Source organism: Dermacentor albipictus, chromosome 10 (assembly GCF_038994185.2).
Source record: "Dermacentor albipictus isolate Rhodes 1998 colony chromosome 10, USDA_Dalb.pri_finalv2, whole genome shotgun sequence".
Classification (NCBI taxonomy): Eukaryota; Metazoa; Arthropoda; class Arachnida; order Ixodida; family Ixodidae; genus Dermacentor; species Dermacentor albipictus.
This window is the reverse complement of record NC_091830.1, coordinates 19562561-19578731: the sequence shown is the minus strand read 5'-3', so window position 1 is coordinate 19578731 and position 16171 is coordinate 19562561. Positions and strand designations below refer to the sequence as shown.

Sequence of the window (16171 nt, the reverse complement as noted above, 5' to 3'; positions counted from 1 at the left end):
TAAAGCAGATCCTGAGCTGCAAATTGAAATCAACGGACTGAAGTATGGGACCGAGGATTACTAGAATACTTACATAGAAAACAAAAGGGGTAAATAAGTCTGAATGGCCGAAGACAGCCAGACCGAAGGATTTCAGTTCTCGTTAATCAGATTGGATGCGCGACGCAGCGGATGAGAGGCGGTGCTGCTGACATGGCTGCAAATGACAGCTGTAGAGAGTTGTCCCCTTGGGGAGAACATCTCACCAGCATTCAGTGCTGCAGAAAGTGGACACTTCATGTATACTACAGAAGGAAACGTAGGTGGTACGATGCCTAACACGACTATATTATTCTGCTGGGATTATACGTCAAAATGAAGATGCTATGAGCGCCGACTTAGTACTAAGGCTCTAGTACTATAACATTCTGAACTGGCTTCAAGGAATAGGGCACATCCCTTTGAATTTAAAACTTCCTTCAGATTTGATATTCTTGCTGTTCAATTAGATTAATAGCCGACTGCTTCTCCAGTGCGCCCATCGAGTGAGCGTTTTCTGCAGATGACGCGAGCGTCCCTACCGAAATGGAGCTGCGCATTCCAAGCTCGTGCCTTAAATTTTTTTCTGTCTGTGGAGCGCTATTGAAAGCCCAGTAACATCACGCATTGCAGGTGTCACGTAAATCAGCGCCGAGAGCTGTTCCCTGCTGCTTTCCCGATGCCGTTACATTCACGCGTGACAGTTCATGGATGAAAAGTCGCACTTTGACTTTTGTGCGGCGCTCCAAGATATATGAACCAGTTGCAAAAAAAAAAAAGCAACAAACGGACTTAGCATTAGGCACAGCACGCTTTCAAAACTGCATGCACCTGCGACAAAGCCGCTACGCGACTTCGTCGAAGAAAACACGTCGTAACATTTTTATATCTTGTCGGATGTTAGTCGAAGGGTAACACGACGTCGTTTGTTTTGTATTTCTTTCTCTCGCCTGTCAGTTCAGGCTTGACAAGTGTGACGCCGTCGAACGAAATACCGTATCAACGCATGCGAGCTGCAAGAAGTACGCATTGGTTTCGAAACGAAAGGCATTCAGTGCGAAGTTGGTTGTGATCGGAACGCGTCTCATTCCTCCATGAGAACAAAACTATCACGACGTGCTGGGTGATTACACACATTTACACGAGTACATATGGCGAACTAGATCAGAGAAGTTAACATAAATTGGCAGGGTTGCTTCTTGAAACTGCACCCTGGATTATGGGGGACACCGCACGGAGAAGTTTTGACCATCCAGTATTTTAATGTGCACCGAAGGTACGATGCATTCGGCGTTTCTGAATTGGAGGCTTACTTCGATTGAAGTAGCGCTTAAAGCCGACGAAAAAAAATATACGTAAACACCCAAGCTCGGGCGGATACCGCCAGTATTTGATGACGAGGCCCCGGTATAGCAGCAATTTCATATAGGGTCTTTGTCCTCAAATAGTGGCGGTTGCACTTTTTCTTAAATTCGAAATAGCACTGTTCCGTCCTTTCGGGCAGATGAAGCAGCTAGTCAAAAATATTACTTCTTATTTGTGTAACATGTGCCAAGAGTCCCGTCCGTAATGGCAGTCCATAAAATGTGCTACCGAGTATACATTCCATTGAGCGAAGTATCCCTAAAGGTCGCTAGCAATTCGGGACTACCTTAACTGTAACGCTAATGTATCTTTTATGTAGCACACAGATTTTGGAGACAGACCTATATAAAGTGGTTCCAGCCGTAGTAAATACGTTGCTGCTCCACTTAATTTCAAAATGGAAACGTGCCTACTGATATGAATAAAATAATTAAAGCTCATTTGTGAATAATTTGCTACTCGGACATCGCGGTCTTTCGTGTGTGTACGCCTCTTCAGGCAAGGCACCTGAGAGTCTGACATGCACTATATGCTGCATGCGACGTGTCATAAATCCATTCGAACTGAACTAAAACACCTAATACAAGTTGCATCGTTTAAATTACTTAATGTAGACAAAGACAGCACGCTCTATATCGTGTAAAGAAAAACACAGAAAAACTGTAGTCGCATAAAAATACCACCTGTTAAAAAAAGAATACTGCAAGGTCATAATGTCATAAGGCAGAATATATATCATATCGCAGTCTTCCGAGCTACGAAAACATACTCGGACAATAGCCTCTTACGTCATCGTCGAACTGTTCAAACCGGATTGTCTATGCATCGTCCAGTAACTTTACGTATACCAAGAACGTATGACAAGGAAGGTCACAAAACGCACGTGTATGAGAAAGTTACGATAACCGTAGAGGTTAGCCGATAGTCTTGTCACGTTAATTTAGGTGTAATAGATGTCAAGAAAGCCGTGCGGTAAAGAAAGAAAAAAAAAGCTACGGTAACTTTTATACAATATGAGCATTTGTCATATTTCTATATGCCTGTTGTGTTCTTTAGCGTAAACACGAAAATAGCAAGAGCTGCATGGGCTTGGGTGATTTGGTTATGCTTTTGTTACGTCTAAAGGTAGCAATGTTGCCAAGGGTTTGCAGGGGCAACATGCGCATGAACTTCAGCGTGACACACCGCGTTACACACGCCTTGACGTGACACCCGACGCCACAGATTGCATATCGTGACTTCGTCTAAACTTCCCTTTCATTAGCAAATATTTTAGGCCTAACTTTGCCATTATTTGTGGCTACACAGGCAACTGGCAACAGTTAATTGGCAAATGTTGGGTTTGCCCCGGTGAAATAGCATTGCCAGCTGGCTATTGTGATAACAGGTAAGGAGTGCCCGTTACCTATACATTGTGAAAATAAGCACATACAAGCTACCGTGCACAACAGCTTTCCGCTCCGAGTACAACTATAGTCTGCAGTGTACAACTACGGTGTGCCATTCAAGGAGCACCGGCAAGGGCACTGAACGCGAGAGGACTTCCACTATCATCCACACATTTTTCTCCCATGTTATGAAAACGTGAAGTGTCGACTAGAGCATTGCAAGACAAGAACCTTACACACTTGTCGCCAAGCGAAAGCCTGAGGATAACGCCCACCGCCACAACAGGACGTCAAAACCGAACAGCTGTTTTCTTGCTCGGTGTGCGATATGCGCTATGTGCGATATGTGCAACTACTGCCTTTTCGCTAACACGGCGAGCAATAAACGTTACGCCGCCAGTAATCGCAAACAAAACACTTCACGAGTCGCAAACCCCGCGCCCGACTGATAACGGGAGCGGCCAGCGGGAATGACAGATAAAGCGCTCGAGCCAGACGGCCGTCTCGGAGGGCACACCAAGATAAGCCCAAAGTACATATATACGTTGGAGATGTTGCCACGAGGAGTGGGCCAGTTATGGTGCTCCGATAGCTTGTACGTATAATTGCGCAAGTTGTAAATTCGAATAAAATCAAACAATATTTTTTTTGTTGGCTAACAATGGGAATACATAACGACGGAAAGATTGCAATATGCCACACTGAAAATAAAGACTCATTTCGTTTTCTACTATGGAATACAGCTCAGACAGACACTAGGATCTCAAAGACTTGTCCTTTACTTTTACCCGCCGTGGTTGCTCAGTGGCCATGGTGTTGGGCTGCTGAGCACGAGGTCGCGGGATCGAATCCCGGCCACGGCGGCGGAATTTCGATGGGGGCAAATGCGAAAGCACCCGTGTGCTTAGATTTAGGTGCACGTTAAAGAACTCCAGGTGGTCGAAATTTCCGGAGCCCTCCACTACGGCGTGCCTCATAATCAGAAAGTTGTTTTGGCACGTAAAGCCCCATAATGTAATTTTTCCTTTACTTTTAAGTACATTCATCGTCAGTAAGAAACTGAACACTTTAAATATCCGTGTGAGGTTAAATACGCATGCCCTAAATAAATGTGTCTAGCGAGGCTAAACGTTCAACAGGAAAACTTGGTTACGTATCAAGGTCCTAGATTTGACCCCGTGCATCATGAGCGTCCCATTTCGCGTAACGGCATCCGCCTTTTGCATATTATGGCGCGAGTTCCGATGTATGCGATTACGTGAAGCTTATGTCGGTATAATGTAGTAGTTCTAGGGGTGGGAACTTCGTCAAGCGTCTTCTCGCTTTTATGTCTGCATCCTGCCAATATGTGTGCGCGCTGTTTGGAATAAATGCAATAACATTCAAAAGCTACTGCTCCCTCCGCCGCGTTAATAACGAGATCGGCGGGTAGTGAATGGTCGGCGATGAGGCGAATAGAATATAGCGGAAAGAATAACGTTATAGCGGCCTGATGCTCTAGACTGAATAATGCTCTGACAAGTTTGAACAATCGTAGAAAAAACGCAGCAGCGGTTTCAGCTCACAAAGCTGGTCGCATATCGCAGCTGCAGGTGACCACACATCTGTTGACAACGTTGAGCCCGGCAATACTTCCAGCAATAACTGAAAACATACTAACGATATCGAATTTCTTTCAATAGAAACTACAGATATTTTTCGATTGAGATCATTCTAAATTTTTTAAATTGAGTTATTTCCTATGGGGTGGAGTGAAGATAAGAGTGCGAGCAAAATGAGTTGTTCGTTTCCCCATTTGCCTGAACTAAGGCTCGTGCGTATAGATTCAACACCAACGTAACTGTAAGACGACAGATCTCGCACGAGCGAGCCAATTATTCTCAGTTTCCGAAAGCAAGATACAGCTGTCCACCAGGCCATCGTCAGTGGCCTTCAGACCATGGCTATGAACAATGGTAAAGCTTATGCTCGAATGTGTCGCACATAGTGCAGGCGCCGGGTCGTTCCTCATATGTGTTTTATGTAGAGTGCTGATCTACAGGGTGTACCACGTAACTTGAGCCAAACATTCATCATCATCAGCCTGGTTACGCCCACTGCAAGGCAAAGGCCTCTCCCATACTTCTCCAACTACCCCGGTCATGTACTAACTGTGGCCATGTTGTCCCTGCAAACTTCTTAATCTCATCCGCCCACCTAACTTTCTGTCGCCCTCCGCTACGCTTCCCTTCCCTCGGAATCCATTCCAATGGAACCAAAAATTAAAAATGTGCAAATGCCACGTGGCTGGGCAGAACCAAGGTAATAACGTTGCTTCCACTCTCAGAAAAAGGTACACCTATGGGGGTGTATATCTGCCACACAACAATAAGGTCATCTGCCTTGCTTGCGTTTCCTTTCTTGAATACGCCGCACCCGCTACTTTCCTGTCGGCAATGCCATGTCATGAAGATAACATTCATGACGTTCGTTACTGGGAAGTACCGGGCTCGCAGCGTTAAAAGGAAATGGGGAGAAGACATATGACGTTCATTGTGTGGCAAGACACGGCCCAAAGGGTGTTATTTTGATTTAGAGTGTGGAGATACTGAGATTATTATTTTCATTCCGCCTAATAGGAGAATTAAGCGTAATCAATTAGCTTCTCAAATATAAGTTGATGAAAAGTGTCAGAGAAAATTGTGGAGCAAGATGACAAACTACCGATACAGCTTTCTGTTCGATGCGTGCTACAGAAGAGTGCTTTTCCGAGGGTGAAAGAATCCCACGAATACACGCATGGTGCCTCGAGCAGCCAATTTTGCGTGCCATTTGCGGGCTACGTTCACGCTCGGAAAACACACTTATGTAACAAGTACTGCACAACAAAAAGATGCATCGGGAGTGTTTCATGTTGCTCGACAATTTTCTCCTTGATACTTTCCATCGAATGACATTGTTTTAGAAGTTGATTAATTAAATATGACTAATTGTCTAATCAGCCGGAATTTAAAAAAATTCATCCGAGTATATTCAAGGAATGCCACGCAACATTACCTTGGTCCTGTCGAGCTACGTGGCATTTTGCATACTTTTATAGTTTGGCTCAAGTTACGTGGGACACCCTGTATACTTTGTGATCTGTTACAACCGCATCGCTGCATGACTTTCCTATACTCCATGGAAAATGTGGTCAGTAAGTACGCAAAAGTTCCTCCCGTAATAGAATGACCTATATACAACATTTTTTTTGTCCGTAAAGTGATGAAAAAGGCCATCAACAGACTATTTTACTCGAATTGCAGCAAGAAAGTGAGAAACGAAAGTTTTCGCTAAAATTGACGCACTTTTTTTGTGTTAAAGTATTTGAAGCTGCTTCAAACAGGTTGCTTGCCTACGTCATCTATAGCGTATTCCTTCAGCACTTCCAATATACTCCAGGGTACTTTTTTGGTTTGATACGTACGCGAGCCTCCTTGAGTCTAAACGCTTTAGATCCCAGTACAAAAGCTGCTGTCATGAAAAAAAGTGTGCTTTAGCTCAGCGGCGTGTTGACCAATTGCCGTGTAGAATGAAGCGCACACGTTTCTATTCGAATTATAATGCTGATGCCGTGGCAAACGCGTTGACTACACAATGTAGGAAGCCACAGGGAAAAAAAAAAAGGAGCCAACGGAGATGGTGTAAGAACAAGTCTGTACCGCAGTTATTCATGGTATACCTGTATCACGTGACAATACAACCCTCGAATGCAAAGCCACTTCCGGTCCAAGTCGCTTATCGCACCATCGACGCCACTCGAGCTCTTCAAACGCCATGTGACAGCTCTGCGAGGCTTGTTTTCGTTCGCGTGCATTTCTTTTAATTAGGCTCGCTCCTAGGTCACGTGTCTGTCAGGCTAGCTTTTGCAAGAATGGCCGCCACTGTCAGAAGAAAGCCGCCCACTTTTTTTTTTCTTTCTTCGATCTTTCTCGACACCGGCATCGTGAAGCCATTGTACGGCCCCGACCGCGTCGAGCTTTCCATTCCCAGCCTTGAAGCAAACCACCAAGTCCGGCGGGTCCGTGACGCGAAGGTTACCGGTGAAAGAAACAGACTTGTCTTGCGCGCAAACCGGAAGTGCGCGTCTCACACTTTTCATTTACGCTGAATCATTGAATGTTGCCAGCTGCGGCGGTAAGTGCTTGTTGACAGTGGCGCAGAGTTTCCTACATAGCCGTCATACGACGTAATGGGCGCAGCGGTGTTAGTACCAGACCATGGTGGCCACAGTCGCGTTAATGCAACATCTCAGCACCTGGTATGCATCGCTTTTTCGATGGCGACTGTTTTTCACTGCATTGTCACCGTTATCAAATTTTACCTCGGTGCAAAGCGCATCAGTCGGGTTGTCATGCTGTTAATGTTTCTTGGTTAGGTACACTCTTGATGTTCTGGCACCGCAAGATGGCGGCCACGATGATGTCATTGCAGACCGATCTAAACTAAAATTATTAATGGGAATTAACTCCAACATTATAGTCGTTCAGTTTGGACCACGAGGATGGTTAGTACATTGCATTCGTCCGATTTTCGTGCTAGTGGCTCCAGAGGTCCTCGTGAATTTATTGACCACGATTTAAACGCAGAAAACAATATGACTCTGCACACATGCGAAATTATTGCAAATCGCCGATTTGTAATGAGACATTTTGTCGAGAACGATCAATGTGCAAAGTCGAAGCCGTTTGATGCCAGAAGAACGAATTTTAGGCTAATCTATGTAAAGGTGCGCGCACAAAAAAAAAAACAAAAAAAATTAGAATACGAGAAAGCTGTGGCCGACCTGCATGCCAATGTCAGTTTGCAGCGTCGATGGGAAGCAACCAATTGGAAAACGGACGGGTGCAGTACGGCGATCATAGAATGTTAAGCAATGCCCCCTATTCTCCTCAAAGCTTCTCTATGGAGGGCATTTTAAGAGAGTTCGACTACAGCTCCCATGGTCCACTTGCTTGTATCTACACTACTATAAGCAACGTTCCCATGATTGCTGAACAGCCTTTTGAGCCAACTCTCATGGACACTAGTGCCGGAGTCTTAGCCAGCGGGAGACGCCGAACCGCTAGGCACAGATCGAGACAGAAGGCACGTAACGGTGAAAAGTAAAAGCCTAGACGGCGCAGAAGCGGAATTTTCTACTGGCCCACGCAACAGCAAAAGGATACGCGTGCCAGAGGTTAATAACAGACTGCGTGTAGGTGTTCCCACGCATGCAAGCTGCGCACAATTCTTTTTTGTACGCGCTGTTCGACCGAGACTATGCTCGCGGAAAATTATAGCCGTTACATAGCCCTTCAGGTAGCCTCCTCCGAGACGGATGGATAGCAGGATGTGCTATAGTGAGCAGGAAAAGAAACCCTTTACAGACATTACAAGCGGTGTACGCAAGGGCTGCCCGAATGAGACCATTTCCTACGGTGACAATTGTCATACTGTCAGAAAAATTAAGCCGTAGAACAGGAACAGTACATACTCGGATATGTCAGCGAACACCAAATATTCGTTCTGTGGCCTTACAGTTGTCGAAAGTGGCAGTGTGTTGCATTGAACGGACGTGCAGGCGTTGGCTGTATACCGCTTGATTTCAGTGAGGACGCCTTGGCCGTAGAAAAAAAAAAAAAACTCGCGGCATTGCAGTACGGCCGGTTTAATGTCGCGTGAAGTTTACTAAAAAGACATACTGCAGCTACAGAATATTACGTCCGGTTACTATGCAAAAACACATGCACTGGACACAATTTTGGATGTGCAAAAGCATTCTTGGGCGCCTAATGCCACCTCATCGACGCTGAAGCCCAATGCGAAACTCGGACAGAAGCGACCTTGGGAAGTGCGCGTTAAACCGTGACAAAGTTTCCTCAACTCAAGCGAGAGCGCCGTTCCAACACACAGGAAAAGTCCAAAGGGTCTGCGACTTGTAAACACGTTCGCGACCATCCTGCTGAAGAACGGCCCGACCTGACTGCTACCGGCCAAGCAAAGCACAGCGAACAATGGTAGCTCATGAAATTAAGTAGTGATGGGCAAACATGAATGCACTAACATTTACGTATAATCATGTCGAGCCACGTTGGCCGGCACCGCAGCCGAGGTCATAGCCCTCGGGCCGTAAGCGTATGCCAGATATTTCAAGTATTCGACGAGGAAACAAAGCCTGTTTACCTTGTGGGTCTCCTTGTATTCCTTGAGCTGGTCGGATGCCTTGTCGCGTTCCATTGCGCTGGGTCGATGTCGCCGGGGCTACTTTCGAAACACGGGCAGAGAAGAAGGAATCACCGGGAAACGGAAGAAGACGAAGAGGCGAATGGCAGCAGACCGTCGGAGGAAGAAGAAAGTCGGGAAAAAAAAATAGGAGAACCGAAAGTAGGCGCGAAAGTTGACGTGCTAAAACACACACGCACGCCTGTTACAGAGAGAGGATAGAAACAACGTCTGCTGCTGATGCTACGAACACGCCTCCCTCGCAGCTGTTGTCCCGTGCGACGCTTTTATACCGCGACGCCGGTTCGGCGAGGAGGTTCGGAGGGAGGGCAAGATGGCCGCCGCGCATGCGCATGAACAGGGCAAGCGGGCGCAAAGCAACAAGGCGGCAAAGCTAGACAAAGCGAACAGACGCGCTCTCGCGAGATCACGTCGCCGCCGCGGCTGTCGTCTGCTTCTGGCCGTGGCGCGGTTTGTTGTTTTTCTTTCGCGCCCTGCCCCGCAGACCGGCTCCCGATTATCTCCCAGCGACGCCCTGCCACGGAGGCTGTGTCTCGCGTAAAAAGCTAACGCCTCCCCGTATACAGATACGCCGTCCAGTGCGAGTTTATACCGTTTTCTTTTGTGGAAAGTGTAAGCTAAGCACGTAAAGCTATAATACCGTTTTGCATTCTCGATACGCGTTGAAGCCACCGCTGTGGATCGGTAGCTGTGGCCTTCTGCTCCTGCGCTTTGTCATGTCGCGGGCTCAATCCTCCGCTGTCGAGTACCGTACCGAACCCTGGGTGCACACTGTAGCTTATCAGATCGGTAGATCAATGTTACGAGCTACTGCTTTGGAACGGGATGGTGCCAAGCTCGTCACTATTGTTTTTTTTTTTTTTGCAGCATGTATTGCCGGCCTCTAACCATGGTTCCCGTTGACAAACCGTCGATTCTCAGATAAATTTATTAGTTTTTCTCCTAAAATGCTGGCAGATCCCACGCTCTGTAGGAATCGATGTCATGCGAAGCATTGAGCGGGGAGCCTACCAAGTTAACGAAACGGGCATGAGAGCACCAAGACGTAGGCGGCTGTTTCATGACCTTCATGACACGCATGTCACGACACTCATGTCATGACCTATCATTTATGTTTGCCATATATTCGTGTCACACTATGCCATTTTTTTGTACATACGAAGACCTAGGTAACTGTTTCATGACGTACAGGACACGCATGTCATGACGTATCGTTTATGTTCGTCATAAACTCTTTTCATAATACGTCAATTTTGGTACATACCAAGTTAACGAAACGACCATGAGAACACCGAGACGTAGGTGGCTGTTTCATGACCTACATGACACACATGTCATGATATTCATGTCGTGACCGATCATTATGTTCGTCGTGCGCTCTTGTCATATTATGCCAATTTTGGTGCATACCAACTAAACGACCATGGGAGTGCCGAGACGTAGGCGGCTAGATTGATAGATGCATAGATACTGCCAAAGTGGCAAAGGTCGCCAAGAAATGCTTCCCATTTAAAAGCAGTGTGTGAATTTATTCAGTGTGCCTTCCTTTATGCTACCAGTACTCCAGCCGTCTTTCACTTCTGTCTACCGCATAATCATTCACTTTTCTAATACACGAGGGCAGGGCAGGCGGGGCAGGGCTAGCGTAGGGCACTTCGATTCGAAAGTGATGATGACGATTTATGATTTCTATTGGCATTCTCTTTGAAACTCGGAGGTTACAAAATAGTCACCTAGCCTGTTACAGCTGAGGAAGTTTACTATAAATACATTTCACCCTGGCATTTTCCCTTCATTTTGTCCTTGATCTTTGCTCTCTTGCTTAAAACCTCTATTTGCAGCATGTACGTACAGCCATGTATGCCTGTAACAGTTCCGGTTCTAACAGTCTCTTTCCTGGATTTTTTTTGTTTCCACCATTGCTCTAAACGTCTATTACTTATCTCGTCTGCTGAGCAGTTAATGCTTCCGCCCACATTTGGATCCCAGAGCTTCTGGAAGATGGACGTTCCCTACGGTTCTCGCTGTGTTAACGTCTTGGCATTCCATGACAAAGTTCTGAGTTGCCTCCGGACTTTTGTTGTAGCAGGCACATGCCTGATTGTGATGCGAATATTTTGTTATTCATGCGCCCTAAAGGTCCTTTTACAGGCCTTGCATAGGGGGTTACATATTACATAAGATATTACGGTGAATAAATAATGAAAACGAGCGCCATTTGCTGAGAACAGAACTTGATAAAACATACTGAAAAATACACTGCTATCACTAAGAACACACTAGAAAAAGTATAACTAAAATGGTAGTGGAAACACTAGATAATAATACAAGTCTAAGCAATCGGCACTCCTTTTGCTCCTTTTTCGGCTTCGGATTAATCAGAAGTGCCACTCGCAGTTGTTGTTGTTGTTGTTGTTGTTGTCCTGAGTGGCCGTGGCACATACGCACAGTGGGGGATTGGCCACTCGCAGTGCAGTGACTGTCACAGTCACGACGGGAAACTGCCCGATTTTATTTGTGCTTGCCATACAATGTGTTGCTCACCCGCCGTGGTTGCTCAGTGGCTATGGTGTTGGGCTGCTGAGCACGAGGTCGCGGGATCGAATCCCGGCCACGGCGGCCGCATTTCGATGGGGGCGAAATGCGAAAACACCCGTGTACTTAGATTTAGGTGCACGTTAAAGAACCCCAGGTGGTCAAAATTTCCGGAGTCCTCCACTACGGCGTGCCTCATAATCAGAAAGTGGTTTTGGCACGTAAAACCCCAAATATTATTATTATTATGTGTTGCTCGTTGCAGTATTACTGGCAAGAAAATAGTATTGCTATTTATAAGTGTAATCAGAACTAAGAACACATGAGATGCGTTTTTTAAAAGATCTCAAGGACTGTCCCGTATAACCCTTAGCAATATTTTCTTAATCATTGCCTAATTGAAATGTTCCTAACGATTGACGAAATAGCCAAGGTCATACCAATTTTTAAGTCCGTCGAACGTTCGTCACCGCTAAACTATAGAACCACATCCTTACTTTTTAATTAAAAAGTAAAATCTGCAAACCTTAAGAATATATCATACGTTCACACGCCATCAATGACTTGGAAGGGCATAACATTATCTTCAGGTATCAGCTCGGTTTCCGCAAAGGCTATTCAAACGACACTCGATTGGCTACTTTTCTTCATGAGTTACTCTCATCCGTAGATGCCGGCCTTTAGGTAGACGCAGTATTTCTTGATTACTCGAAGGCTTTAGACCGCGTTCCTCAACGTCGTCCTCTAGCAAAACTAGCAATGTGTAAAATTCATTCTCTGGTGCAAGCATGGATGAATTTTATACTTTTTTATCTTCCAGGCTAAAGTTCTAACTCTACAATGACCAAGTGACATGAGGTGTGCCTCAAGGCAGCCGTGCTTCTGACGTTACTTTTTCTTATTTATATTAACGACTTAATTACCACACTGCGTTTCATATTGATTAAGACTTTTCTGCAAATGTCTCCGTAATTTACCGCATTTCCTGTCTGACCAGCAAACTATACAGTCTGATCTTAATGGTGTCAACGCTTGGTCTGAGACGTGGTTAATGTCGCTAAATCCCTTGAAGTATAGATTTGTGCCTTTTACTGATCGAATTTCTAGAATTTCTGGGGGAAAAAGAAAAAGAGCGCTGTGTGTGGAGGGTGTTCTTTTGTAGATGCGTGTGTGGGTGTGTTCGTGAATGCACACACTGCAAAAATTACGCCTGATTACTTGAACATATGTGCTGTATATATTTACGTATATGTATGCCACACATTTATCTAAGCACATTACGAAAGATTGATGCTATACTATTGAACGGCCAAAGTTTTACGTCCTTGGCTGAATTATTCCTCAGATTTTTTTTCTTTTTGGCATGGCAGCTTGCAACATTTTCAGAATGTGAGCAATAATACTATAGTGCTCGCATTCTGAAGGTGATGCGATTTCACTGGCACCGCTCTTTACGGGCAGCACAATGGCGACTGTGTGATGCCTACAAGGTATGTCAAAGCTTCTAAGGGTACCAGAAATATTGCCGCGGCCACTTTTGTCGCATCCGCATGCAAATTTCCACGCTGTCATATAGTTAGAACATCTTCCGAGGACTTAGAACACCGTCCACAACTCTAAACCTTGCTATAGCCATCAGTGCTTAGCCCTTCGTGCGAAAGTGCTAATACTTTACTGCCATTAGAGCATTATTTGCTTACGTGAGCAGTTTGAGCCTATCTATCTATCTATCTATCTATCTATCTATCTATCTATCTATCTATCTATCTATCTATCTATCTATCTATCTATCTATCTATCTATCTATCTATCTATCTATATATCTATCTATCTATCTATCTATCTATCTATCTATCTATCTATCTATCTATCTATCTATCTATATTACCCCGACAAGTTCTCGAAGGTGGCTTTTAGCTTTCGCCACTAAGTATCTGCTGCCGTCGTGGTCGTTGCACCAGCGTCGATTCCGCTTCATCGTTCAACTATAGTCGTACCGTCCTCGTTACGCCTTCTACGCCAAACCCAGTGGCACGAGCTATCTAAAAGCCTAAGCTATACAAGGTACGTGGCCGTTACGCCGCCGTGGTGGTCGAATCGACGTCATTCCAGCTTCGCCATTCGACTCTCGTCATGCCATCGTCATCAGGCCGTCATGCGGTCGCCACACATTCGTTACCATCCGGTCGTCGGAAGGCCGTCGTGGTAGCTCTTATCATCGTAACTGCAGCTTCGTTATTCAGCTTACGTTACTCCGTCGTCTTTACTACATCGTCGTCGTACAGTCATTTTCATCGATTCGTCGTCACACTTACGTCACGATGCCGTGGTGGCTGTTCCCACCACGGCATCGTGACGTAATTTAGAATCGTAAGTAATTTAGAACTTCGTCATCCGACTCTGAACACGCCGTCCTCGCCACGCCATCCTCGTCACATAGTTACCATACCGTTGCCATCGTGCCGTCGTCGTCACAGCGCCTTCGTCGATCGATCGACGTCATTTCCTTTTCGTCATTTTGTCGTAACGCTGCTTGCGGTCATTAAATCGCGATTATGCCATCGTTGTGATGGCATATCTTCGCTATTGCGCACGTCATCGTCGGACAGTCGATGTCACGCATCCGCTGTTATTATGCCGTCGTCGTGCCGTTTTGATCTTGCCATCGTCGTCATTCCGGTTACGTCATCCGGTTGTCGTCACGCCATTAGTCAGCTTTAGTTACACGTACGTAGAGGCTTTGCGTACGTAGAGCTTCTACGTGTCAGCAGTGCGCATGCGTAAAACGTAGCGCCCGCGCGCTGGTCTCACGGACGTACGTGAGATTCATTTCTTTGGGTGCGTTTCTTGCGCACGTAGTAGACAGCTTCGCGCGGGAGTTCCGCAAGATCACGAACAAGCGATAGCGGGCCGCGCGTGCGCAGACGGCTCGCATCGAAACACGGCGGCACGATTGAATTGGCCACCGCCGTGTTCACATTTCCCGATAGATGGAGTTACGGGGTCCCTTTTGGCGTGCGTCGCGTACGTGTAGCTAAACGTTTCAGATGGCGTGCACGTAAGGTACGTATAGGCTTTTCACGTTTTCGTACGTGAAGCCTCTACGTACGTGTAACTAAAACTGTCTATTGTCGTCGTACAATCGTCGTCATCGCGTTGTTGTCACGTCATCATCATCACGCTGTCGTCATTACACCATCGTATCATTTCGCAATCGTCATACATCGTTGTCGTCAGGCCGCGGTTGTCACGCCGCGTTTGTCGTTTCACCGAAGTAATTTGCTTCTTCGTCGTTTTATCGCCATCGTGCCGTCGTCGTTGTACTGCCTTTTGTCGCGCCATCGACGTGATTCCTTCATGGTCACCGCGTCGTGGTTATACAGTTGTCGTCAAGCCGCCATGCTCACGGGCGACCTTGGCAAGCGAGTGCATTAGCAAAGTGCCGCGAACAGTGTCCCTCGCATGTGCAGCCGAAGCAACGGAAGTAACCACCACAGATTTTAAATAAGTGTGAGTGCAGCTATCGGTCTAGCTAGAGTGCTTTAATGCGAGTTCCATTACCGTCCGCAGTAATCGTGAGATGAGTGCTGCCGTAATTTATTTCACTCGCGAACTAGTCGACGCAGAGTTACGTTGGAATGAATGATAATGAGGATTTTTTCTTATGGAACTTTACGGCCTAGTACAGGCGCTATTTCGCCGTTATCCTGCTCGATATTCGTCGGGCATACGAAGACGGTGGCTATTCGGTGATTTTCCTTCAGGAAATAGATAGCGAGTGGCCTTCGCAACGACACGGACGCGACGAGAGCATCATATTCGAGAGAGAGAGAGAGAGAGAGAAAGGAGGGACGCAGGTGAACATGTTACACACTCCAAGGATGTGTTATCTTAACCCTTTAAGGCGCCTTGTACACAATTGTGTACATTGTACTTCTGGTGTTTTTTTTTCGCGTTTAGGGCGCGCAATTTTCTATTAGGTTGGCTTTAGCACATTCCCAAACTTTAAACTGACAACCATGTGCATTTTGGGCACCATCTGTCGCATTGCGGTGAAAATGTTCATATCAAAACAAGAAATGGCGGACGCCGGAGCAGCAAAGAGCGGTGAGTCAAGTTCTTATTTTTTTTAGAGCCGCTTTTTTTTATTGTGGCAAGCGAAAAAAAATTAGACGCGCTTGTGCATCATATGAAGTACCGAGGAGTGATAATTTTATCCTTTCTGAGGAGATGACCGAACGCTAACGCTCGCACGCGCATGTGTACACGATTGTGTACAAAGCGCCGTGGTCGCTGCAGAAATGAAGAACGCTGAGAGTTGCTTTGATTTTCTTTCCAGGTTTTTTGGCCATTCGTCGTTCTTTCTACAATGCAAACAAGTATAAGAAAACCCAAAAGACAGCTGAAAGGCTTTTGGAGCTCATTGCTGATAAATGTTTCAGACGTTGGGGAAAGTGACGAAGAAGAAGCCTCGTGCGAAGCGACCGACGCCTGCGTTGCAGCTGCGTTCACCAACCTCACAGAAGAGGAAGATGCTGCTGCAGGGGAAACGCAAGCTGAAGAAGTGGACACAGGGTGTTTATTCCTTTTGTGAACCTGGGTATCTGCAATTCTTGGCTGGA

The 16171-nt window shown here is 46.1% G+C and overlaps 1 protein-coding gene across 3 annotated transcripts in view; it reads right to left on the bottom strand.

Annotated features, from left to right (window-relative positions):
* The window catches only part of Cat (Catalase), a 53216-nt gene extending 43937 nt beyond the window's left edge, over nucleotides 1-9279 (bottom strand). For 2 of the 3 annotated variants that reach the window (XR_010567359.2, XM_065443792.2), the window contains exon 1: nucleotides 8955-9279. Coding sequence is in view for 2 of the 3 variants with exons in the window: in XM_065443792.2 (XP_065299864.1) it covers nucleotides 8955-9008 (54 nt within the window). In the remaining variant the exon portion in view is untranslated. The remainder of the gene's footprint in view (nucleotides 1-8954) is intronic. The other variant, XM_065443793.2, reaches the window with a different exon arrangement.
* Nucleotides 9280-16171: the final 6892 nt, after the last annotated feature.